Source organism: Mobula hypostoma, chromosome 27, assembly GCF_963921235.1.
Source record: "Mobula hypostoma chromosome 27, sMobHyp1.1, whole genome shotgun sequence".
Taxonomy (NCBI): domain Eukaryota; kingdom Metazoa; phylum Chordata; class Chondrichthyes; order Myliobatiformes; family Myliobatidae; genus Mobula; species Mobula hypostoma.
Window position 1 is genome coordinate 19,686,450 of NC_086123.1, and position 25,760 is coordinate 19,712,209.

At 40.1% G+C, this 25,760-nt stretch overlaps 1 protein-coding gene across 4 annotated transcripts in view; it reads right to left on the reverse strand.

Moving 5' to 3' along the window:
* tmem120b (transmembrane protein 120B) overlaps nucleotides 1–25,760 on the reverse strand; it is a 44,217-nt gene that overhangs the window by 7,557 nt on the left and 10,900 nt on the right. For 3 of the 4 annotated variants that reach the window (XM_063034130.1, XM_063034129.1, XM_063034131.1), the window contains exons 2-10: nucleotides 25,409–25,527; nucleotides 24,688–24,804; nucleotides 22,473–22,532; nucleotides 16,625–16,717; nucleotides 15,904–15,993; nucleotides 6,784–6,849; nucleotides 5,578–5,639; nucleotides 1,836–1,928; nucleotides 373–437 (exon numbers count right to left, since the gene is read on the reverse strand). In XM_063034130.1, the coding sequence (XP_062890200.1) occupies nucleotides 373–437; nucleotides 1,836–1,928; nucleotides 5,578–5,639; nucleotides 6,784–6,849; nucleotides 15,904–15,993; nucleotides 16,625–16,717; nucleotides 22,473–22,532; nucleotides 24,688–24,804; nucleotides 25,409–25,527 (765 nt within the window). The remainder of the gene's footprint in view (nucleotides 1–372; nucleotides 438–1,835; nucleotides 1,929–5,577; nucleotides 5,640–6,783; nucleotides 6,850–15,903; nucleotides 15,994–16,624; nucleotides 16,718–22,472; nucleotides 22,533–24,687; nucleotides 24,805–25,408; nucleotides 25,528–25,760) is intronic. The other variant, XM_063034132.1, reaches the window with a different exon arrangement.

Sequence of the window (25,760 nt, forward strand, 5' to 3'; positions counted from 1 at the left end):
GCTTCATCCCCCAGACTGTAAGACTACTGAACTCCCTGCCACCACCCGGTCTCATCATATATGATGCACCAGTAGTGTTATGCTGTTTAATTTTTAAACTTGTGCCCTGAATGCGCCTTATTATTTGTTAATTTCTTTGTCGTAATATTACTTTATGCGCTGTGTGTGTACGTGAGTTGTATATACTGTGTTGTGCATCTTGGTCCAGAGGAACATTGTTTCATTTGACAGTATACGTGTGTATGGTTGAATGACGATAAACTGAACTTGGTTTTGTCTGGGGTGGGGGGGGGGGAAGTAACCTTGTTTTCAGTTAAAACATTTAAATGCATTTATTTATTTATTTGGCGCTATTAATTTAGTTTCACTTACATGGCCAAAGAAAAGAAATGGAAGGAGAAAAGTTAATCCTCTCCACATCCATGACTGAAATCCTTCTGCAATGAATAAAAATAAACCACAATGAAGTCAGATCCAAGTTAGGAGTCAAGAGAAACTTTCATGAAGGCAGAGTTCACTCTTGATAAAATCAAATCCAGTACATACAGCAAATCTACAAAGCCAACAAATCCAGTGTACAAACCATTGCATATTTGCTTTCCGAGTCAAAATTCTCTAAGAATTCTCAAGAACAGCTATGAATAAACAATAAACTATCATTTTACAGATAATGCCCATCAATTTGAGAATGTAATAATTAAGTTACTTGTGTGACTCTTACCAGGATTGCCTGTAGAAATACATTTTAACCTCAAAAATCAGATACCCTTCTCCTTTTGCCCTTCCTCCTTACAGAAATTAAGAATTATGTTTGCTTTTTCATTCCTGGTAAACTTTCCTTTCCTCACAAACTTCAGAAAAGGAGCAAGCTGCTCAGCATTAAATGGTTATGAATCACTTTAAAATTAGGACAAACCAAACAGTCAAGATGAGCGTCACTGAATTCTAGGGAAGTATATACACATTTACAAAACGAAGTACATTTCTGTGGTCAATTTTTTTTGGGGGGGGGAAGAGGGAAGAAAGCTTCCCACTTCCTAATTTACTGATTCAAAATTAAAAGTTAAAACAAAATGTAAAAACTAAAATTTCTAAGTACACCATTTAGATATTGATGCTTTAATTAACCTTCAGAATCTGGAGATCAAATTTTGTTCATTAAATATCAATTTTTAAAAATTAGGAGATCATAACTTATTAGTACAGACCTTGCCATAATGGATGCAGACGTTCAGTGTATTTTTTGTGCCACCGTGATCAGTAGAATCAGATTAATGCAAATAACAATCTGCACCATACAAATTCAAGATAAGAGCTGAGGGAAACTTACATTAGGTGTAGCACTATAAATAAAATCAAATTCAGTGCATACATCAAATCTACATAACTGACAAATTCAGTATACAGAACACTGCATATGCACTTACCAAATCTGAATCCTCAGTTTCCACACCTAACATTGTGGTGGGATCAGCTCACCACACTGACCAAAGTAGTACCTAAACTATTCTAAGGCAGCTATGAGTAGACAGCAAACATCAGCAGTACAGACCAGGCCCACATCTTGAGAATAAATAATAATTTAAAAACATTGACCGCATTACTCTTACCAAGGAAAGTACCTGGAATCAACTCAATGCAAAAAGCAAATCATACACCATAACAAATTAGTACCAAGGCGATGGACAGGAGTATAAAACAAATGGTGTCCATATTCCCTTCTCTCAAAGGAACGTGAAAAGAGAACATTTATTTTTTTCACAACTGAAGACAGTGTAGTTATATTGTAAACATTTTAAGTTTGTAGGTAACCAAATTAATGTCACATTACATACCTACTGTGAGATCCATGTGATCCCTTTCTCCCAATGCCCGCAATCTATAAAGGCAGCCACTTTGATAATAATACTGTAAGAACTGCACACAGCCTAAAAGAAAATGTATTTAAGATGAAGCAAAACCTAAATTAATATAGTCTCATACTTATATTACTTTTACCAGGTCTTAATACTTTTTCCTACTATTTTGCCAACAATATACCACATTGGCCGGCTGGTGGCACAGTGACATCAGTGCTGGACTCTGGAGCGAAGGTTCCTGAGTTCGAATCAAGTCGGCCGCTCCCAGGCACGCTTTCCATCCGTGCCGGGTTGAGTGTCGAGCTCGCAACTCGGCCTCGTGAAAAAAAAAACTGCGCTGTGAGAAGGACATGGGGGACCACTCACAGGATCTTTCCTCCAAGACAACCACTTGAAAAGTGGTCACCGAGGTTCTGGCAGAGTATGGCACACAAAAAACAAAATACCATATTACTTAAGTTTTTGTACAAATCTTCTTTAGTCTCTGTTCTGTATTTCCTGCTTTCTCCAGTTAATAACGATTGACCCAAGCTTCTGTTTCAATATCCAAACTACAGCACTACCCCAAAACACACAACTGCTTCCAGTTTACCATCATAATTTTTAAATTTTATTTTTGCTAAGGAAACTGTCTTTACCTGACAGTAATCTCTACTTGTGTGTTATGTTGAAAGACCTTAGTTCACTAAAGAATAAACTTACTTGGTTGTTATATTAAGCAACTCTGGCATTTTGAATATAATGCGATGATATGTTAACTGTGACCAATGGTCAACCCCATCAGTAAGGAGGGGATTTATAATTCTAGCAGAAACTAAGATGTTTAATTTTTTAAAAAATAGCCTAACTTATGAACAAGAACAACAGGAATTCTGCAGATGTTGGAAATTCAAGCAACATACATCAAAGTTGCTGGTGAACGCAGCAGGCCAAGCAGCATCTATAGGAAGAGGTGCTGCTTCGCCTGCTGCGTTCACCAGCAACTTTGATGTATGTAACTTATGAACAAGCTTAGTTTTTCAATCAAACATTCCACTTCAAACATTTCTACAAGTGAAATTTAGATGAAAGATTCTAGTAATAAGTAAAACAAAAGCAATAATCCTGTCCGCTTATCATTTATATTATCACATGTCTAAGTTATTGGCTGAAACTAATCAAGTGAAGATACATTAAAAAGTTTGATCAGTTTCCAAACAGGCTAAGATGGTGGAAAACTCTATGATTGCATATTCCCCAAAGCTTGAGTAATACTTAACATGAAATGAAAAATGACTAACCCAAAATGGAAAGTAAGGCGTCTTCCCTTACATCCTTTACTTCCAGCCAAGGCAAGTCACAGACTTTGCCTGCAGATATGGAACTTCTGACATTGAAAAAAAATGAGAATTGTTCTCAAGTGTACAGAGCTAACTATCAAGTCCACTGTGCGCAGAATATACAAATCATGTCTCTTGCAGAGGGGACTACAAGATAAGCACTACAGAATTAACAATTAGTACAATAATTTGGAAGTAGTATGGGACTTGATACTTCCCCTGAAAAGGTTTGGCTCTGGATAGAGGAGGGAGTTGGTAAACTGGCATATTACCAGCTGAAATGCTGGTAAATATGCAAGTGCAGACCAAACATCCAGAGGAGAACAGTCCCTTTCGATGCTAAAAGGGAAAAGATAGGGTAACAATGCCTGGTGATGGAATCGGAATCAAAATCAGGTTTAATATCACTGGTATATGTTGTGAAATTTGTTGTTTTGTGGCAATACATTGCAATACATACTAAAAATCATAAATTACAGTAAGTATATAATAAAAAAAAGTTAAATTAAATAAGTACTGCAAAAAGAGAGGGAAAAAATACTGAGGTTGTGTTCATGGGTTCATAGTCTATTCGAAATCTGATGGCAGAGGGAAGCTGCTCCTGAAACACTGAAAGTGTGTCTTCAGGCTCCTGCATTTCCTCCTTGATGGTAGCAATCAGAAGAGGGCATGTCCTGAGTGTCTTCGGAGGACTGGAAAATTGCAAATGTCAGTCCACCTTTTTAAGAAGGGAGAGAGGCAGAAGAAAGGAAATTATAGGCCAGTTAGCCTGATTTCAGTGGTTGAGAAGATGGTGAGGTCCATTAGTAAGGATGAGGTTTCAGGGTACTTAGAGGCACATGATAAATTGGCCAAAGTCAGCATAGTCTCCTTGAGGGGAAATCTTGCCTGAAAAATGTGTTGGAATTCTTTGAGGAAATAACAGGTATGATAGACAAAGAGAGTCAGTGGATGTCGTTTACTTGCATTTTCAGAAGGCTCTTGACAAGGTGCCGCAAGTAAGGCTGCTAAACAAGATAAGAACCCATGGTATTACAAGAAAGATACTAGCATGGATAGAAGATTGACTGACTGGTAGGAGGCAAAGAGTGGGTTTTAAGGGGGCCTTTTCTGGTTGGCTGCCAGTGACTAGTGGTGTTCTGCAGCAGTTGGTGTTGAGAACAGTTCTTTTATGTATATGTCAAAGATTTGGATGATGCTATTAATGGCTTGGTGGCCTAGTTTGTGGAGAATGGGCAAGGAAGTGGCAGATGGAATATAGTGTAGGGAAGTGTATGGTCATGCACTTTGGTATAAAGAATAAAGGCATAGACTGTTTTCTAAATGGGGAGAAAATTCAAAAATCAGAGGTGCATAGGGACTTGAGATCCTTGTGCAGTATTCCCTAAAAAATAACTTGTAGGTTGAGTTGATGGTAAGGAAGGCAATTCCAATATTAATATTCATTTTGAGAGGACCAGAATACAAGAGCAAGGATGTAATGTTGAATGTTTATAAGGCATTGATCAGACCGCACTTGGAATATTGTGAGCAATTTTGGGCTCCTTCTCTAAGAAAAGATGTGCTGATATTGGAGAGCTTCAGAAGAATGATTCCAGGAATGAAAGGGTTAACATGTGAAGAGTGTTTGATGGCTTTGGGCCTGTACTCACTGAAGCTTAGAAGAATGGGGAGGGGGGGGCGGAATCTCATTGAAACCTATTGAATATTGAAAGGCCTAGACAGTGGATGTGGAGAGGATTTTTCAACATAGTGGGCGAGTCTTGGACCAGAGGGCACAGCCTCAGAATAGGGGAACATCCGTTTAGAATAGAGATAAGCAGAAATCCCTTTAGCAAGAGGGCAGTGAATCTTTGGAATTCATTGCTATAGATGGCTGTAGAGGCAAAGTCATTGAGTATATCTAAAGCAGAGGATGATAGGTTGATGACTAGTCAGGGTATCAAAAAGTTACTGGGAGAAGGCAGGAGAATGGGATTGAGAGGGATAATAAATCAGCCATGAAGCCTATTTGTGCTCCTATGTCTTTCTGCTGCCACCCAATGGATCTCATTTGTTCTCTTTGCCCCTTCGCAATTAAGATTTGCAGACAAACACTTCCAACTGATGGAAAGGTCAATTCTGTTTCAGAATCCACAGATTCCACCCATAATAGTTTCCAATATTTTCTGATCATTTAAGTCAGCTTAATTTTTATAGTTTCATCCATCCATTCATATTAAATTCAAGATGATTCATAAAATTCCTACTTTGATGCAAAGTCAATGAGCACCCGTTTCTTCATGAATACATCTCACTGCTCTGGTTTCCTTCTTTCCAAAACATGGCACATATTTCATTGTAATAAATTTCAAAGCTCAAAGAGAAATGTCAAATGGAAAGATAAAAGTCATACTTACTCTGATAAATAGAAAATGCTAGAAATTGACTCCGAAACATTTGATACATTAATCCATTAGGCCTTAAAAACAAAAAAAAAGTAAGTAGTTCAGAAGAAAGCATGTATATTTTGTTATCAAACAACAATGTTATTTACAATGGTATGCAGATAAATATGCAATTTAATATTTAATTAAAAGAATACACTACAAACAAAATTAACAAATAGCTTCTAATCAGGTCTTTGGAGAAGGTAACATTACTTTTTCCCTCAGCACATTTACCTACTCTTCAATTTTTGATACTCTGACTGGGTAGTGAAGCCTTGTACGACAATTACCCTTTAGACATTCTTGAACATGAGTTTTTATAGTGAATGAATAACTGTAGGTTGCAGAGGTACAACGATCAATGCAATTCTGGCATTAAAACTGGAGTAGGCTATTCAGTCCCACAATCCTGCTTTGCAAGTCAGATAGACTGGATGATCACAGCTGCTGTGCATATTGTCTGCTTCAGGACTCTGCCTGAACTGTTAATTTATTTCCTTAGATGCTGCCTGAGCTGCTGAGTTCCTCCAGCATTTTGTGTGTGTTGCTCTGGATTTCCTGCATCTGCAGAATCTCACGTGTTTATGCTCTACATTTCCATGGCTTTTTAACATGAGAAGTTCTCCCTGATGTTATTACTGAACAATTCAGCTTTAATTTCAGGACTAGACTACTTAATTTTGGTATCATACTAGTAAAGCTGTACTGCAGCCTCAGTGACAAAATCCTTTGGGGTCCCAGAACAGAATATAGTTCTCCATTTGTCATTTTGCTAGATCTTTACACAACTGTGATTATAACTACCAACCCTTTGTATCCTAATCTCCTTGAAATTAGTGCTAAAATTTCACCTTGTGTTTTCATGTGCACAATTCCACAATCAGTGATAGAGGTTTACTTTGCATCTGTTGCATCTGGCAGTTAGGTGCACTGCTGCCAATTATATTGTCCAATAATTTGAGTCAAATCTAGTTAACATTGCGCAGACCCGAGGAGAGAATACTAACCCACTCCTGATGCTATGAACAATTACCATGAGTAGTAATCCACAGAATAACTGGGGAGGGGAGCAAATTGACCACATCAATGGCCATTTACCCCCAAAATATTTAAATATTTTAAATGTACTCTTCACACAGGCCCCCCAACATTGCTCCATAAAAGTTTGACACTTACCACGTTAGCATCACGCCAGAGAGAAATGTAGACACATAGTGATGAGATACCCACCAGCCCTTGATTCTATCAGAAATTATAAAACAAAGTACAGGTAAAATATTAATGCTTAAATTAACAAATTACTTTACAATACAGTATGCACAATTCCAAAACAAAAGCATCATAACAGATAGAAGTCCTCTGGTACTGCTTGATAAAAGTTTCAACAATTTAATTAATTCTATGATTAAGGAAACAAAATTTAATTTCACTTTATCTAATATAAAAGTTTCTTTTTAAAACTGTTCATGACTACAACATTTGTTATTTCTTAATTAAATGTTATAATACTTTTGAAACAATCAATCTAAACAACAGTAATACATGCACATCCAATTTGAAATCGTGGACTTAAATTCAGAACAGATGTGTAGGTCAGTTACCTTTCACAACTATGACTTCAAAATTAAGCAAGATTCAGTAATTTGGTAGACTATAACATTCATGAAAAGGAAAATCAGGTTCACTGCTTTGTTATTTTCCCAATAGGTCTTTGGCTGGCACTGACCACACAGCTAGAACTGATACTGAACAGAAATACAGGTGTCCCCTGCCTTTCGAACATTCGCTTTACAAAACCTCACTGATACGAAAGACCTACATTAATGCCTTGTTTTCGCTAACAGAAGGTGTTTTCACTGTTACAATAAAAGCAGCGCGCGAAAAAAATCAGCACTTGATAAAAGGCAGCGCGCCCCCAGAGCAGCCACTCTTCCCCGGATTCGGAACTGCATTCTCGCCAGCATTGCTCAAACACGTGCCTGTGAGCAGCTGTTTGCAAGATGAGTTCTAAGGTATCGGAAAAGCCTGAAAGAGCTCGTAAGGGTGTTACACTTAGCATAAAACTAGATTAAGCATTTTGATCGTGATGAACGAAGTAAGGCCTAAGGCTTGTGGAAGCTGGTGAAGATGATGTTGAAGAGGTTTTGGCATCCCACGACCAAGAACTTATAGGTGAAGAGCTGATGCAATTGGAAGAGGAAACGATAACAATCGAAACCAAATGAGTAATGATAAAGTACGACTTTAATTTTGAAAGGGTATGTCAGTTTAGGGGATTTTTGCAGGATGGTTTGTGTGCTTACAAAGAACTGTATGACAGAAAAACACGCGAGGCTCAGCAGTTAAGCAAGCCTTCCACATCAGCCACAGCAGACGACGAACCTCAACCTTCAACATCGAGGCAGGCAGTCATAGGAGAAGATGACCTGCCTGCCCTGATCAACAATGAGATGACACCCCAGTGTCCCACCACCTCAACACCCAGACCGTGGACAGATACCAATTCGCGGAGAATGCAGCAGTAGCCGGGAGGCACACAGCACATCTTTAAGAGAAAAGCTGAAATAAACAAGCTAATTAATTAGGTGCCGCCCGGCACGTAATTAATTAGCATGTTTATTTCGGCTTTTTTCTTAAAGATGTGTTGTGTGCCTCCCGGCTACTGCTGGACCCCTGCATGCTTCGCAGCAATGTATCGGGTTGCTGCCCAGAGGGTGGGGGCCACTGCACCACCCCAACCTCCGACTCAGCCTAACACACCATCATCAGCGTGTTCGACGCTGTCCCAATTCCAGTAAGTGATACTACACTGTACATACATTATTTCTACTTTATATCGGCTGTGTATTTTTACGTGTTATTTGGTATGATTTGGCAGCTTCATAGCTTAAAGGTTACTGGAGAGCGCTTGCGCCGTGTTTTTGCCAATGGCGCTTGTGTGAGATTTTCGCTACGGAGAACAGTTCAGGCAACGATTGTGGAAAAGTATTTCTACTTTATATAAGCTGTGTATTTATCATATCATTCCTGCTTTTACCATATGTTACTGCTATTTTAGGTTTTATGTGTTATTTGGCATGATTTAGTAGGTTATTTTTGGGTCTGCGAACGCTCCCATATTTTCCCATATAAATAAATGGTAATTGCTTCTTCGCTTTACGACATTCCAGCTTACGAACCGTTTCATAGGAACCCTCTACCTTCGGATGGCGGGGGAAACCTGTAATGAGTAAGTGACATGCTCACTGCCCATACACCAAAACTGGTAAAATTAGGGGTATGGCAGGCTAAGTTAAAAGACTGTATATGTATCAACATTGTTCACTGGACAAATTGCATTTTGAAAAAGCAAAAGGAACAGTGCAAATGCTAATTATCAATGAACACTGTTCATTGTTCAGTGGTTCCTGTGATGCTTTAGTAATGTTTTAAAATATTTGAGGTGAGCCATGGGCAATTAGATTAAAATCTGTTCAGATAAAATGGATTTGGTTAATTGGGACACATCAGGACCAGTACATATTAGTCCAATTAAGCGGCTACCCCAATTAGCCGAAGTTTCATGGGAATAGTTAAAGGTATAAAAAAGACAAACTACCATTTAACTGAGTAACGAATTATGTATTTAAATGAAATACAGAATAAAATTAGGACACTATCAATATTATTGCAGCACTATAAAACTGTTTCCGTTCCTAAGTTATCAACAGAAGAAATCAGCGTACACTACAGCGTTCATTTGACTGGCTGTAAATGAACAATATCAGTGCAGACACCTAATGTAGATAATGAACTGCCTTCATATAAAGCTATTGACAATTACAGCCTACAGACCTTGATTTTCATTATAACATTCAAGATGATTGTTAATATCTTCAAATTCTTTGTAGTTCCTAACTTGTTGAAGTAGTAAAATATTATTTTCACTCTCAGTCATTTCTCTAAGCCTGAATGTCTGAAACCGCAGTGAGCAAAACAGCTCTGAATTGTCTTTCTGCTTATTTCTCAGCAACTATCAGTAACATAAAAAAACTGCTCTTTGTACACGAGCCCATGTAACAGACACCATTTAAAAACTACTTGCTTGAAGCACGGTATAGTGTCTAATAACGGCGCAATTGTGCATGTCCGACGCTAGTTAGAAACTGTTCGGCAACAGTCTCCCACACCAATTCAGTAGCGTGGTGCCACAAATAAACAAAGGGAATCCTAGATATTTTGTCAATTAGTTTTTGCTCTTTAAGAGCTGTCCCAAATAAGCAGCCTCCCCAATTAACTGGAATCGACTGTATACTGTATCCAATTCTCCATCAGCCATGTGACCTCCTGGATTTGCAGAGTCATCAAACCAGATGCATTTTTCCAGATGAAACAGCGTGATAAGGAAAATTATGAAACACAGGAACACGGCAACTTTGTACTTTAAAATGAAGTTACAAAATATTTTGCAACTTAGTAACGATGTTGATGAGTTTCTTTGCATTACAGAACTAAGTGTCTTCAAGATTCAAATTGAGGAGTCACCCGTGATGGAGCAATCTAATTAGTTTAATATTCCTATTGTTAATGTGCTATAAAAAGTAATAACTTCAGTAATGTTATATTGTAAACTTTTTAAAACATTTAATCACCATCTTAATACTTAAAAACTGACAGGATTGGGAAAGCCAGCAGTAGTGGGGACACTGCATCATTGTAATGTATTGGAAATGTATTGCTCGTAAAATGTTTAAATGGATAATCTAAACTGCCATATATGCTGTTCACAGTCAGAGATAGCAGAGGTGATATCCTTATTAGACAGTCAATTCAACCTAACATTGCAAAATAACCACCGAACACATTACAAAAATGAAAGCAAGGCGAACTGTATTATGACATATGGGCAAACATTAACAAATGTAACGTACACTTAATTCCGAATTTTCCAGCTCAAAGTTGCTCCTTTGACATTTTTTCCTACAAGATGACAAGTACCTCGTACTTTGGACTCCAATACAATTTTGAGGACCGTTCTGTCAAGAAACTCCGCGCCATCTGCCAAAAGCGGAATTTCCTGGTGGCGAAACGTGTTAATTCCTATCCCCATTCATGATCTTTTGCCACAGTGAGGCTACTCTCCGGGTGAAGGAGCAACATTTCATATTCCACCTCGGTAACCTCTAACCTGATGGTACGAACATTGAGTTCTCCCTCTGGTAAAAAAAATTGTTTCCCTCCCCCTTCTCTCCTTCTATTCCCTACTTTAACCTTATACCTCTCCTCTTCACCTGCCTATCACTTCTCCTTTGTGCCCCTCCTTCTTCCCTTTCTCCCATGGTCCACTGTCCTCTTCTATCAGATTCCTTCTACTCCAGCCTTTACCTTTCCCACCCACCTAGCTACACTCATCACCGTCAAGCTGGTCCTCCTACCCCCTCCCCAACTTTTTTATACTGACACTTTTCCCCTTCCTTTCCAGTCCTGATGAAGGGTCACAGGACACAACGGCGACTGTTAATTCATTTCCATAGATGTTGCCTGACCTGCCGAGTTCCTCCAGCATTTTGTGTGTGGTGCTCCAATACAGAAAAATTAGTCCAGGGCTGATGCAAATTATATCTTGGAATTATGCTTTTTATTTGGAAAAAGGCAAGATAAACTCAATGTACATAGCAAGGAAAATGAGAGTTTTTATGAAGACAATGAGCCATGCAAAAATTGTCAAAAAGATGAAAATAGTCAAGATGGATGTAGAAAGCAACAAACAATGAACACAATAGAAAATCTAGATGTAGAACACAATGCAATATAAAAAGCAAAGAAAATATTTTTCTCCTGAATCAAGAACAGACCAACTGCTTATTGCTGTCAAACTTAATGAACATCAGCAAAGCCTTTTAAACACTCTTCACAAAAACAACTAACTGCAAACTAAAATGAAAACCTTGTGGGAGAATTACTGGGCTCAGTATGATCAAAGGCATTAGTGCAGAAGGAACATAACTTATTTTCTGCACTCTCCATTAGTATTAAGCATTTAAAAAGCATTAGATAGGTTGTATGCATAATGAATACTCCCCAGCATGATTTAGTGCGTTAAGCTTCAGTACAGCACCCTCTACTGTACAAGTATTTGCATTCTCATTATCGAGCTTTCTATAGCAGCCATCTGGAGACCTCAAAACAAATCCAATTTAAATTCAAGTTTAATTATCATTCAACCATACATGAATACTCCTGTGAAGACAGCCAAATGAGACAGTGTTACTATGGGGTCAAGGTGCTAAAACACATTACCAACAGGCACACATAAGAACACATTCACAGAATAATAGGATCTGCGCACCCACACCCCCCAAATCAAACACTGCGGCTTGATGCCTAGTCCTCGCACATACAAGTCAACAAGCCCACATTGAATATCAGTGCAATACAACGATGCAGAATATGCATGTGTATAGTCCAGACCGCACCCCCCCCCACAGCCCACTGAGACCATCCCTCCACCTGTTCCGACACCCGACACCTGCTAGGCGATACCACGGCTTAGAGGCCCAGTCCTCTGAGCACTGGGCAATATGTGTTCAACGCGTACAGTTTGATTCAGCAGACTCACAAGAAACAAGTCAGAATATACCATGCTTTCAAAGAAGATACTTCTCGTGAAGGCATAGATTCGTTGCCAAGAATAAAAATTTCACAGCTGCTTAGCACTTTTTACCGTCATATAGGAGTCAAACAGCAATTATTTGTGAACATTTTGACAGAAAAATTTATTAGGCTTTTCAGCTCAGTAGAACATTAAATTATTAACAGCACTGGTGTAATCACCAACCTAGTACAAATTCCTTCCCACTACTAAACTTTGCTCTGCTGAGAACCTGGCAAAATCCAGCTCAAATCAGCCGACAACTTGATGCGGGGAAGCTGCTTGTTCAGCTTAATACCAGGAAGAGATCACTGGACCGGGAAGGAGCTGTGCAGCCAAAGACAGGGACAGTAGTTTCCATCACAGTCAGTGGGATTTGATGAGAGGCCCCAGGATCTGGTGATCTGTCAACAGCTGGAGGAGAAGGTGCTGACAGTCTCCAGTAGTAGCTTACACTCACAGGGACAGCCAAGATGCCTCAGTGCTTAGCCTCTCAGCACCAAGCAGTCACATCACTTGTTTCAGCTCACTTAACAGTATTTGATAGAGGCTATCCATGGGGCAACCACTTGGGGGAGGGCTAGAACACAACCTGGTTGTGGTTTGAAGGCTTGCGTGCCTCAGTAACTCAGAGAGTTATGTTGGCTGGAGTCAGGACTTTATGCTTTGGCTCTTGGTAGCATCAAGCATGCCAAACAGGTCAAAGGGTAGAGGACAGACTACCAGGCCTCCAGGTTCAGGGATTCAGCTCAGGGCCAACATCTCACTGGTCAAACAAAATTGTTATGGAAAGAGCAATGGAGAATCCTTCTACATCTGAGTGTGACGGTATTCCTGAGTCTCCACCTGGGACTTGTATGACTGACAGTTGTGAAAACCGAGAGATAGTAATGACATGACAAAGGAAGCCCTGAATACCACCAGAGATGGAGGACCTTCATTGCTGCCCTAAACACCAGCAGCATAATGAGTCGTAGAGACAAATCATGCCAGGTCTCCAGCATAGTAGACCATAGCCCAAAGAGATGTCTTTTAAAAAAAGACAACAGTACTGGTAGTTTGTACCTGTGTATGAATGCTGGAAGGCTTGGAACACCATAACAAATCAGTACTCTGAGCAGAGAGCAGAGAGCAGGGTTATCAGTTTAGTAGTTTACAGCTTAGTCCAACTTCAATTCACAGTGATACCTCTCTACCAAAGGAGGTGTAAGGTGCTCCTTCCCTCTGCTACCCTGCAGGTCACCCTTGGGTAAGGTGTAGCACCTGCTAGTCTCCAATCAGTGTCACGCGAAGCCATGGGAGCTGGTGGTGGATGGTCATACGAGCAGGTGGTGCACATCACAAGACCTGGTTACGTGACCACTGACGCCAGGCAGACAGAGTCTGAAGAGTATTGATGATGGCTGGGGGTCACCCATTTTGTAAAGACACTGCCAGAAGATATCAATGGCAAACCACTTCTGTAAAGGAGGGAGGAGAGAGAGCAGCGTGCCGCGCGTGTGCGCAGTCCTCCAGTGAAAAATGGTATCGTATCCGTTAAATAGGGGCCATGGACAATTCTGATTTGATGGAGACGGACATGAAAGCACAAAGGAACATCTGGAGAAATTTCTGAAACGCCCGTTCGCTGCTGTCGTTACTGCGCGGTCAGGAATCTTCCAGAGGGAAGGCCTCAAAATTGCCAGCTTTGCCTGCTGTTGGCGACCGAGATTGAGGTCGAATCGTTCGGACAGAAATGGCGCTCAGTACGCGGTGTCGGAGAGCTGATCGGAGGCTCGAAGTTTTCGGATGACTCAGAGTCGGACTGTGGCCGGGAATAGCAAGGAGAACTCTTCTTCCTTCTCCCGTCTGCGTGAGATGTGGGACATTTGAGAGACTTTGAACTTTTTACTGTGCTCATGGACTTCTTCACCAAGTTATGGTATTGTTGCACTGTTGTAACTATATGTTATAATTATGTGGCTTTGTTAGTTTTTTCAGTCTTGGTCTGTCCTGTGTTTTGTGATATCATACCAGAAGAAATATTGTATCACTTCTTAATGCATGCATTACTAAATGACAATAAAAGAGGACTGCGTGTCTTCATAATCTAAAATAATTTACCAAGAACAATCATGGTGATGGAAAGGCCATACAACATGGCACATGATGATGATGATGATGGTGAATTCACAGCGCCAGCTTTTAACATCTCCAACTGAGATCAGCAGGTAATAATCTCAAAATGTTCTTCATCTACGCTTCTGTAGTTTACTATATGGTGAATCAAATCTTCAAGAATCTCATCAAAACTTTCTAAAAGTATTTCATACTTGGTAAACTCATACAAGTGAAAACTATTAAAGGAAATGGCTTCATAGTCTATGGGGACAAGACAACTGAGGGCAAGCAGTTCTTTCACTAAATGGCAAATTGTTGGTGGAAAATTGTAGGTGGGAGGATGATTTTCTGCGCAGGTTGGCAATGAAGTATGGTCCCATGCTGTCTGCCAATCTAAACCAGGATTGTACTACCAACAGGAGAGGAAACTTGGAGCATTGTGGACTGCAGAAGCAGTAGAATCAATAATGCTTCAGAAGCTTGCTGAAGACTAGACAGCATCTTGTAGCAAACTGCAGAGTAAAAAAAAACAAGTAAACAAAAATCAATTCAGCATTTCAGAATAGCAAACAATCTGTTGGAGGAACTCAGTGGATCGAGGAGAAATGATTGCTGCTTGACCCAGTGAGTTCCTCCAGCTGCTCCAGGTTCCACCTTCTGCAGTCTCTCATGTCTCCAGCATTTCAAAAATCCTGGCAGTTCACTGCAAAACAAGGAGTGGGTATAAACAATGTCATGCATGTTTTCCATGTAGCTGATCGCTGTAAACAAGGAGGCTGCGCTTGCCTTTTCCTAAGTAAAACAAGATCATGGTAACTCCTGGAATGAAAGCTGAAAACGTGTTAGTGTTTCAAAAAAACAAAATTTCCGAGAATGGTTGCCAGTTATTGGGTGTTTTCACAATCTTATACCAAATTACTGCAGCTGGCAAATCCCCTCAAGTATCAACTCTGTGCTTTGTTGGGATGCAAAAGGAACTTTTCAATGTCCCGTGCAGAGCACTTTGATGAATCCTGGTTTTGCAAATCCTTGAATTTGTATGCCAAAACTTTGTTTATCCATCTTTTCATTGGAAATTGGTTGTTGTATTAATACAATCATATCTAGACTTCATTAACACAGTTACGTCAAGGATTGGTACTGGAGATGCAGATTGGTGAATGGGAGGCTAAAGGTTGAAGATACGCCACATCTGCCAATATAGTTATATAGGATAGCAAACTAAATTAATATTGTGACAAGGCAGTGAGAAAGGATTAATTCGGAGAAAAAAAAACAGTATTAGCATAGATTGAGAGGAAAGTACGTTGCACTACAATAATCCTATACAAGATATTCAATAACCTTTTGATGCAACATGCAGCTAAAGAAGTAACATTGCTGTCAATAAACATTCTAAATACTGTATAAAATGCAGGTTCTCATAAGAAAATGTTTAATTTATAGTTTTTAGCCGATGCAGCATGACTATTAAAATAAATGCAAATATTCCTTTAGAAACATGTAGCATTCTGTAGGGTTCTAGTTTTAATTATAAAGCACCAAAAACAAAAGTGTCCTCTTACCTTGATCCATTGCTGATAAGAACACTCTCCCTTATTGTTAAGGTGCAGTAATACCAGACTAACAGGAAGTTAAATATTTCATCAATTACCCTTGGAGAAAAATACGAAAATATTACCAGAAGAGTAGGAAGTGAACTCTAAAACAACTTGGATGACTGAGGGTAAAAACTCATAAATTACTTTGAAGAAATCAGTTCAGATGAGCCAATTGTATATTGTCCATTTTGCTTTTCTATATGAACATTGACCTTTTCTTTTATACAAAGAGGAATTTTGACTAAATGAAAACTATTCAATTACATTATTTGTATTGGTAATCCTATCAAACACAAAAAAAAATTATGTTTAAAATCTTTTTCTATGCACTAGATTGGAAACTTAACCGTTTAAATACAAGATCCTTAACTGAGTTTTACCCAAACTGCTGCAAAAGAATCATTTAGTGTTTCTAAGGTCAGAGATAGGTTTGAGTTGGCATAATTCAGGTTTGTATGTGTAGGAAGTTGCAACCAAATAGTTCCATGGCCAGGGACCTCAAAAGGCTGAGAAAAATTAATTGCATCAATATGGAATTCTATTTTTCCAGTAGGAAATAAAGCATTCAAAACTAAGGAACTTTGAACACATCTGGTCAATGCATAAAGGTGGGGCAAATCCACATTAAACGAGGTAACTTTGTGGTTGCTCTCCAATTCAAGGATAGATTAAACTAAAACCTTACCTATTCAACAGAAACATGCAAGATATTGCGCCAAGCAATAAGATGATCGTCAGATATAGTTTGAATTTTTCATATTCATCTTTGTAAGCAAATCTATGAAAACAAAAACATTGATGCAAATGGATTTTAAAAAGTACCTTGTTTAAAAATAATATTCTTAGCCAAATCTAGTTTTTGATACAAACTCATTGTTACAAATTTACGGTCTTAGATATATGTTTTGCATTAAATTGAAAAATTTTCATCAATAAAAATGAGCATTCATTCAACCATAGGAATCCAGTCAGTAATATTTAAAATCTTTGGGGTGGGTGATGCAGTATGATGTTATTAAGGTGGTCTTTAAAGCCAATATCTTTACATTTTGACTAGTTGTTTTTCACCTAAATTTACCAACCAAAAGCAAGGCCTATCTTATGTTTAAATCTTTACTGGACACTCTTCAAACTGCATAATAAAACAATATATTTCCAGCCAATTTTTAGTAGTTCAGTAAGTATGACAAAATCAGAAATTAAAATGGTACCATCCTCCTACAGAGAAGGGGTGTAAGAAAGGGTTTTGGTTGCACTTTGGATGTCTAGGGTAAACTAAACAACCATGCTATTAACTTGAAGCAGCATAAACTAACATAAGAATTATTTATCACACATAAATTGTTTCATGACCCACATTCAATTCTGACCTCTGGTGGTCTGTGGGGAGTTCACATGTTCTCTTTACGACTGCATGGATTTCAAGTTTCCTCCTTCATCTGACAGTCACGCTGGTTATTAGGTGAAGCGCCCGATGCAGGTGTATGTGAATGGCAGGAGAATTGTTGGGGGAGGGGTGGGTATCTCTTAATGGTCATAAGTGACAGAAAGGGTTACAGGGAAATACTTTATACTTTATTGTCGCCAAACAATTGGTACTAGAACATACAATCATCACAGCAATATTTGATTCTGCGCTTCACACTCCCTGGATTACAAATATTAAAAATAGTTAAAATTAGTAAATATTAAAAACTTAAATTATAAATCATAAATAGAAAATAGAAAATTGGAAGTAAGGTAGTGCAAAAAAACCGAGCCAAGTCCGGATATTTGTAGGGTACGGCCGAGATCCGGGTCAGGATCCGTTCAGCAGTCTTATCACAGTTGGAAAGAAGCAGATCCCAAACCTGGCCATACGAGTCTTCAAGCTCCTGAACCTTCTCCCGGAGGGAAGGAACGAAAAATCTGTTGGCTGGGTGGGTCGTGTCCCTGATTGTCCTGGCAGCACTGCTCCAACAGCGTGCAGTGTAAAGTGAGTCCAAAGACGGAAGATTGGTTTGTGTGATGTGCTGCGCCATGTTCATGATCTTCTGCAGCTTCTTTCGGTCTTGGACAGAACAACTTCCATTACCAGGTTGTGATGCACCCGAGAAGAATGCTTTCTACGGTGCATCTATAAAAATTAGTGAGGGTTTCAGGGGACAGGCGAAATTTCTTTAGTTTTCTCAGGAAGTAAAGGCGCTGGTGGGCCTTCTTGGGAGTGAACTCTGCTTGGTTGGACCAAGTCAGGTCATTTGTGATATTGACCCCGAGGAACTTAAAGCTTTTGACCTGTTCCAATTGCGCACCACTGATGTAAATTGGGTCATGTGGTCCACTACTCCTTCTGAAGTCAACAACCAATTCCTTCATCTTGCTGATGTTGAGGGATAGGTTATTGTCTTTGCACCATGCCACCAGGTTCTTAATTTCCTCTCTGTACTCAAACTCATCATTACCCGAGATACAACCTACAATTGTTGTGTCATCAGCAAACTTATATATTGAGTTTGAAGGAAACTTGGCTACACAATCATGGGGTGTACAGTGAGTACTGAAGGGGGCTGAGTACACAGCCTTGTGGGGCACCCGTGTTCAGAGTGATTGTAGAGGAGAGCTTGTCCCCTATTTTTACAGCCTGGGTCCTGTCTGTGAGGAAGCTGAAGATCCAGCTGCAGATCTGAGTGCTAAGGCCCAGGTTCCAGAGCTTAGGAATCAGTTTATTTGGAATGATGGTATTAAACGCAGAGCTGTAGTCAATGAAAAGGAGCCTTACGTATGCGTCTTTATTCTCCAGGTGTTCTAAGGAGGAATGTAGGGCCAGAGAGATGGCATGTGCCATTGACCTGTTGCTCTGGTTGGCAAATTGCAAAGCGTCGAGGTTGACTGGTAGGCTGTGGTTGATGTGTGCCATAACCAATCGCTCAAAGCACTTCACAGCAATTGATGTCAGAGCCACAGGCCGATAGTCATTCAGGTATGCCACCTTGTTCTTCTTCGGCACTGGGATTATCGTTGCCTTCTTAAAACACGAGGGGATCTTAGACTGAAGCAAGGAGCAGCTGAAGATATCAGCAAACACTCCAGCTAGCTCACGTGCACAGGCCCGGAGAACCCGTCCCGGGACGCCATCTGGGCCCTTCACCTTCCTTGGATTTATCTTCAGGAAGGCCCTCCTAACGTCCTCCTCGGTGACGATGAATCTCGATGCCACCAGGTCCAGTTCATCCGGAGGGAGTGGGACACTCCTCTTCTGTTCAAATCTTGCGTAGAATACGTTAAGTTCATCAGGAAGAGAAGCGTTACAGTTATTGATATTCCCAGCCTTTTCTTTGCGCCCAGTGATCTCATTTAGACCCTGCCATAGTCTACTGGTATCCCTTTGGTTAGCCTGAGCTTCCAACTTGGCTCGATATTGCCTCTTGGCGCCCTTAATGGCTTTCCGGAGTTCACGCCTGGATTCCGTGTAGCGACTGGTATCCCCGGACCTAAAAGCCGCAGCTCTAGCCTTTAAAAGGGACTTGACCTCATCCAAGGTTTCTGGTTAGGGAATGCCTGGATCGTCTTGCGAGACACACAGTCCTCCGTGCATTTCAAAATAAAGTCCGTGACAGCTGAGGCATACTCATCGAGCTTAGCTGCCGAGTCCTTGAATACTAACCAGTCCACCGATTCAAAGCAGCCACGGAGGACCTCATCCGTTTCCTCCGTCCAACGCGACACTACTTATGACACCGTGACCTCCAGCTTCAGTTTCTGTTTGTAAGCCGGGAGGAGGAGTAAGGCCTGATGGTCCGATTTTCCGAAGTGAGGTCGTGGGATGGAACGGTAGCCATCCTTGACTGCTGTGTAGCAGTGGTCAAGTATATTCGGGCTTCTAGTGGGGCAGGAGACATGTTGGTATAACTTTGGCAGCGCCTTTCTGAGGTTAGCCTGGTTAAAGTCCCTGGCTGTAATGAGCAAAATCTCTGGATACCTGGTCTCAAGTTCACTGATGTTGGCATACAGTATGTTCAGAGCACACTCCATGTCTGCCTGGGGGGGGAACTTAGACCGCTGTCAGTATGACTGAGATGAATTCCCATGGCAGATAGTAGGGACGACACTTCACCGACAGGTGTTCCAGGTCTGGGCTGCAGGAGCTTTTCAGTGCCGCTGTGTCCAAGCACCACCCAGTGTTGATCAGTAGGCAGACACCACCTCCCCTCATCTTGCCCGAAGACGCCGTGCGGTCCATCCGATGGATTGAAAATCCCTCCGGTTGGATGGCACAGTCAGGGATGGCAGGGGAGAGCCAGGTCTCGGTGAAACAGAATACACAGCAGTTCTGCATCTCCCTGCAGTAGGCGAGTCTCCCTTTAAGATCATCCACCTTGTTCTCTATGGCTTGCACATTAGCTACTAGAATGGTGGGCATAGGGACCCTGAAGCCCCTCAGCTTCAATCTGACCAGCAGCCCAGCTCTTTTCCCATGCTTCCTCGGTAAGCAGTGCATCTTTCCAGGTCTCCATCGATGCAGTGTGTTGTTGTCAGCTCTTTGATGTTGGTGGACATGTTCCACGGGAATCGATCGGCGGGTCGCGTCATCGTGCGCTCCGGGACAGGCCGAGTAACAGGGAGGCTCCGCTGCCACTTCCAGCTGCCGGGGGCCCAGGCTGTCGATTGGGTCGGGCCCCGAAGCCGACACTTAATCCCAGATGGCCTTAAGCCAAGTCACGGTTACAGAGGCCTCCGCTCCAGCCGAGCCTCGGGCTCCATTTCAGAGGTCAGCGGCGGAGGCCTCACTTCCGGCAACTGTGGATGACCACCAACGGGGGCTTTATGGTGGTCGCTCCGGGGAAGCGTCCAGGGCACCTTGAGGTCTCCACCGTCACTTCTGTGTGGTCGTCTGCTCCGGAGAGGTGCTGGTCGGAATGGGCCACGTCTCCAAGCGCTCTGGCACAGTAGCAGAATGTGGCTTGTTGGTCGGGTCCAGGTGCGGTCCGGAGTTTAAGAAGTGAGTTTAAATAAATGAGTACATGTGATTAATGGGCTTGCTTTGAGAGTCAGTATTGACTTGATTATGTTGTGAGAAAATGTACTTATGTGAAAGAGGTAAATTTATCACTGAAAATAAACTCACATTAATGCTGTGATAATGCCAATGCTTTTACGCTTTAGGAGTTGCAAAAAATTATAAATCAATTGCTTAGTTAAAATAAACAATATAAGACAATTAGGTTTGCTCTTGAATTTCTGGTTCTCAATTTTTTTTTGCAAGCAAGCTGCTGGAAATGAATACATGGCAGTAACAGAAGCAAAGCAACTGCAACCCCTGTGAATATAGCAGATTGAAAGGTTGTGAGATTTTAATAACAAGGACATATGGGAAATAAAAACTGGAATCAGTGAGTGCATTGCCAATGCACCCTGCAATATACATCCTTTTAATTAAATATTTAAAAGCTACAATAATCAAAACCTGAAGGAATAAAAGCTTCACATTTGGAGTAGTTCACATACAGGTCCAGACAGCAGACATTATTAATAGCGTACTTATGACCAAGTCGAAATTTCTTGTGGCCGATTTAGTTTGTGGCTTCTGCAGAAGAACAGGAACCAAGTGGAAAGTGTCAAGAAATAGATGCATTTCCTGTCTCTCTACAGTGCCAGTATTTGCTGAGAGAAATTTGAAGTAAAAGAACAGCAAATATTAAACCACGTTGAATGGTTCTGTAAATTATGAGACCCAGTATCATTCATAGCATTGGACCCCAATATCATATATTGACCAGCAGAAAACAGGGAAATTAATAAGTGCACATTGTAACCTGTGCAGAACTAACTAAGTATTGTTTTGGTACAAAAGGAATTCTTCATCTATAATAGAATTTGTGGAAAACACACCGAAAAGCTCCAGATTTGAATTCCAGTCTGTGCCGTGATCCAATCTCACTGGTACAGTAAATGAAAGACTCTCAAACAACTGAAGAGTTCAAGGGCTTCTTTGAAAGTCAGAAGGAATCCACCCAATTAGCTGCTCTCCTTTGCTCAGAATTCCTCAAGATATCCCCTTGGCCTAGCCTCTTGGAAAACTTCATCCTCTTGTCTGCTTCTTTTAACCCAAATACCAAATCCCTTCACAGCTTCAAACCCTCCCATATCTGTGAAATACTTCATCCTTACAAACATGCATAACTGTAATTGGGAATGTCAGCAGGCAACTTCAGTTTTCATAGCCCTAGGCTCAAGAAATAACTTGCTGGAGGATCCCGACAATCCGGATCTGCGGCTTAACAATTAGAAAATTCAGGAGTAGGATTGGACTCTCTAATTAAGTTAAACATTTCACTTACATACTTCTAACTAAAAACTGGTTTCTTGCACAAGATACATGCAAGTCGACTATTTTGCACCCATAAGAATTTGATTTTGGGAAACGAAGCTTAAAGCAACAAGAACATTAAAGGTAAACAAGCTATATTTTGCTAGGCAGAGGGGCAAGGAATCAAAAGCTTTGGAAAACATGCTAGCAGTTGCCAAACTGAGATCAAATTGCAAATTGGTATTACTTAGCCTGCTTGCTGAAAAGAGTTACATTCACATTTCCAAGCACCAGGTTTAAGTACAGCCTGAAAGAGCAAAAGAAATCACAGTGAAGTGTGTTGGATTTTACCGGCCTTTGAATGTTAGTATTTCCACAAATAAAAACATTTGGTTATCTCAGATCAACTGCATAATTAATAATGATTAATTTACACGTGATAAAGAATCAATGAAATGGTACATTACTAATATTTAAAGTAAAATGCATCTTGGGCTAAAACCTTGAGCAAAAACAAAAGTCTTTATTACAATAATTAACAGGGATTTTATGAAATTTATACTCAAGATTTTTTTAAACAAGATCATCAGTGCAAGTAATCGCATATAGCTCAAATTAAAGATTATGCCTCAAATTTTTTTCCTGTTTGACATTTTGAAGAGTGAATTTGACAGCCAGGTATTAAAACTATTCCATATCAGTCTAATGGTCAAAAAACATTAATAAAATCCTAAGGCAGGGTTTCCCAACCTGGGGTCCATGGATGTCCCGGTTAATGGTAAGGCTCCATGGCATAAAAAAGGTTGGAAACCCCTGTGTAAGGGGAGAATTTAATTTCAAGTGCTATGTGAGTGTTTCTCAGTGATGATGGAGTATTCCAACTGGTCATAGTATCACTAGAGCAGTAAAGCTACACACAACTTTTTTTTAAAAAGTGATCCAAGTAGATGTTTCTACATTGGTTTCGTTAATTAACATTGCTCACAGTTCTCCCTCTGGCAACATTATCCAGGTGCACAGACTAGAAGAGACATAGAATATACTAAGTGAAAGACATCAAATTATCTGCAAGATAATTCAAGCTCTATTACTCCCCACTAAACTACTTTGCAGGGTACCTGGCTAAATAACATACATAACATTTACTATTTTTAAAAATGGGAACATTTCTCTGGATCTGAGCATTGCTGGTAAGGACAGTACTTAATGTCCATGCCCAACTTCCCTTGAAGAAGTGATGGCGAGCCATTTTCCTGAACTACTGCAGTCCTGGAGAAGGTACCTATACAGAGCTGCTGGGCAGGGAGTTCCAGGAGATAGCACCAGTGACAATGAATAGAATAGAACTTTATTGTCAATGCATTTCTACTCCAGTCCGCGCAAAACAGATAATTACAAGCATGTGGTGCAGCTTAATAATAATAAAAAATCCCATATTTACATGCAACAAGAATCTTCAATAGTCCATAACTCTCAAAGGCCACTGGCAAGCTGGAGTGTAACATTATTCAGCTGCACAACAGCCCTTGGGAAGAAGCTGTTTTTCCGTCTTACTGTCTCGGCTATGATGTTTCTGTATCTCCTACCAGATGGCAGGAGATTGAACAGACGGAGTTTGGGATGGGATGGGATGGGTTTTTAATTATGTTATGAGTACACCACACATGGCAGCCACAATGCTTTGATGATAAATCGAGTATCAATCAAACAGGCTGCTTTGTCCTTTTAAGGCTGAGTTTTTAAGAGACTCGTTGGAGCTTCACTCAGAAAAATTTGTATTCTGTCAGATTCCTAATTGCCACTTGTAGGTTATGGGCTGAGGTGAGTTTCCTAATTGCCACTTGTAGATTATGGACTGAGGTGAGTTTCACAAGGGTTCTTAGATGCCACATTTGATCAAATGTTGGCTTGGAATTAAGAGATACCCTTCCTTGGGCATCAGTCCCGATGACAATTGATCATGTCAAAAAGCAACTTTCCATCCATCAATTCCCCCCCCCCCGTTACTATCCCATTCTCTAGCACCAATATGATTAAAAGAAAGAACTTGTTTTACCTAGTATTTTTGATGCCTTCAATAGATACTAAAGAGTTCAGTGTTAATTGGCAACCCCTGATCTAATCGACACTGCCAATTCTTGACACTTCCTTATGACATTGGAGGCCATTCAGCTCATTATGGTTATGGTGGCTCTCAGGCCAATGTTAATCCCCCATTTACATCACTGCAAACTATTCTCACACAAATCCCCATTAAAATACTTGATTCTCCTACCACCTACCTATCCATCAGGTCATCTACAGTAGCCAATTAACCCACCAACTGGTATATATTTAGGATGTTGATAGAAACCTGTATGTGCAAATGCCTCAGAGACAGCACCAGAATTGAACCTGCTTTGTCATCTGCATTTACAGTCATATTCCTCAAATTATTTTTGTTGATCAGGAAAAAAACATACCCATTTTTCTTAGGTAAAAATGCTTCCATATCAAAGAAAACATTGCGCCGCTCTTTGATATCATTATTAATTCTTTGAATGACTTCAACTTCTTCTGCAGTGGCTGAAAGTTTACATCTGTGTGGGGGGGAACATCATAAGATTATTAGTTTTCAGGCTGTCACAAATGTTAAGTTTTATTCAGATTTTCATTTAAACAAAGTAATACTACATAACTGGATAGCTTTTGCAAATTATATGATTTAAACCTCCCCCCCCCCCGAACCCTTCAACATGCAGTGCAAAAAGTGTCATAAAATGCTTGCATTGTGAGTTATAGCAGCGAACAAGGGAAACAGTATTTTGGGCCTCCGAACAAGGAGAAATCACAAGATTAAAAGGATGGAAGAATCATGATGTCAAATCTATTAAAAAGCTTTAAAAAGATTGGATCAAAAAACAAAAGGAACTTTAAAAAATCTTTCACCACTCATTGTACAAGTTGATCAGCATTCTACTATTAAAAATATATTTATGCTCTTAATTGCCAAACTGAACTTGATATGGCCACATTAATGTGCAAAACCAGTATAGTTCAATAAAAAATCACAACAGGAGTCTCAGGATGAAATATCATCTTGTAAAGCAATTGACAACAGGAAAATTTAGGGAAGTTTTCAATCCTGGTATCTGTATTTAATCGAGAAACAGAAGTTCAAACACTCATCATTAATTTTCTTACCTTCGGAGACCGCAGGCAAGGTCTTTTAATCTTCGTTTTTGTTTACTTATAGAGTTGCTACAAACAGTCTGAAGATTAGTAAGTTCATCAAGTTTGTGTCTATACACTTTGTGAGTTTCCTATATGGACGGGGGGGGGAAAAAACACTGTACAAATTGATCTAGAAAGCAAAAGATAAGGATGCATACGGCAATAATAAAATAGTAACAAAAACAGACACATCTGGGGAAAACCTATCATACCAGCTGATTATAACATCTAAAATATGCTATCATTTGAACACAGAAGAGGGCAAATTGACTTCTTTTTGTCTATCGTCCACTGTTTGAGGAGTCATATACCTTACCTAATC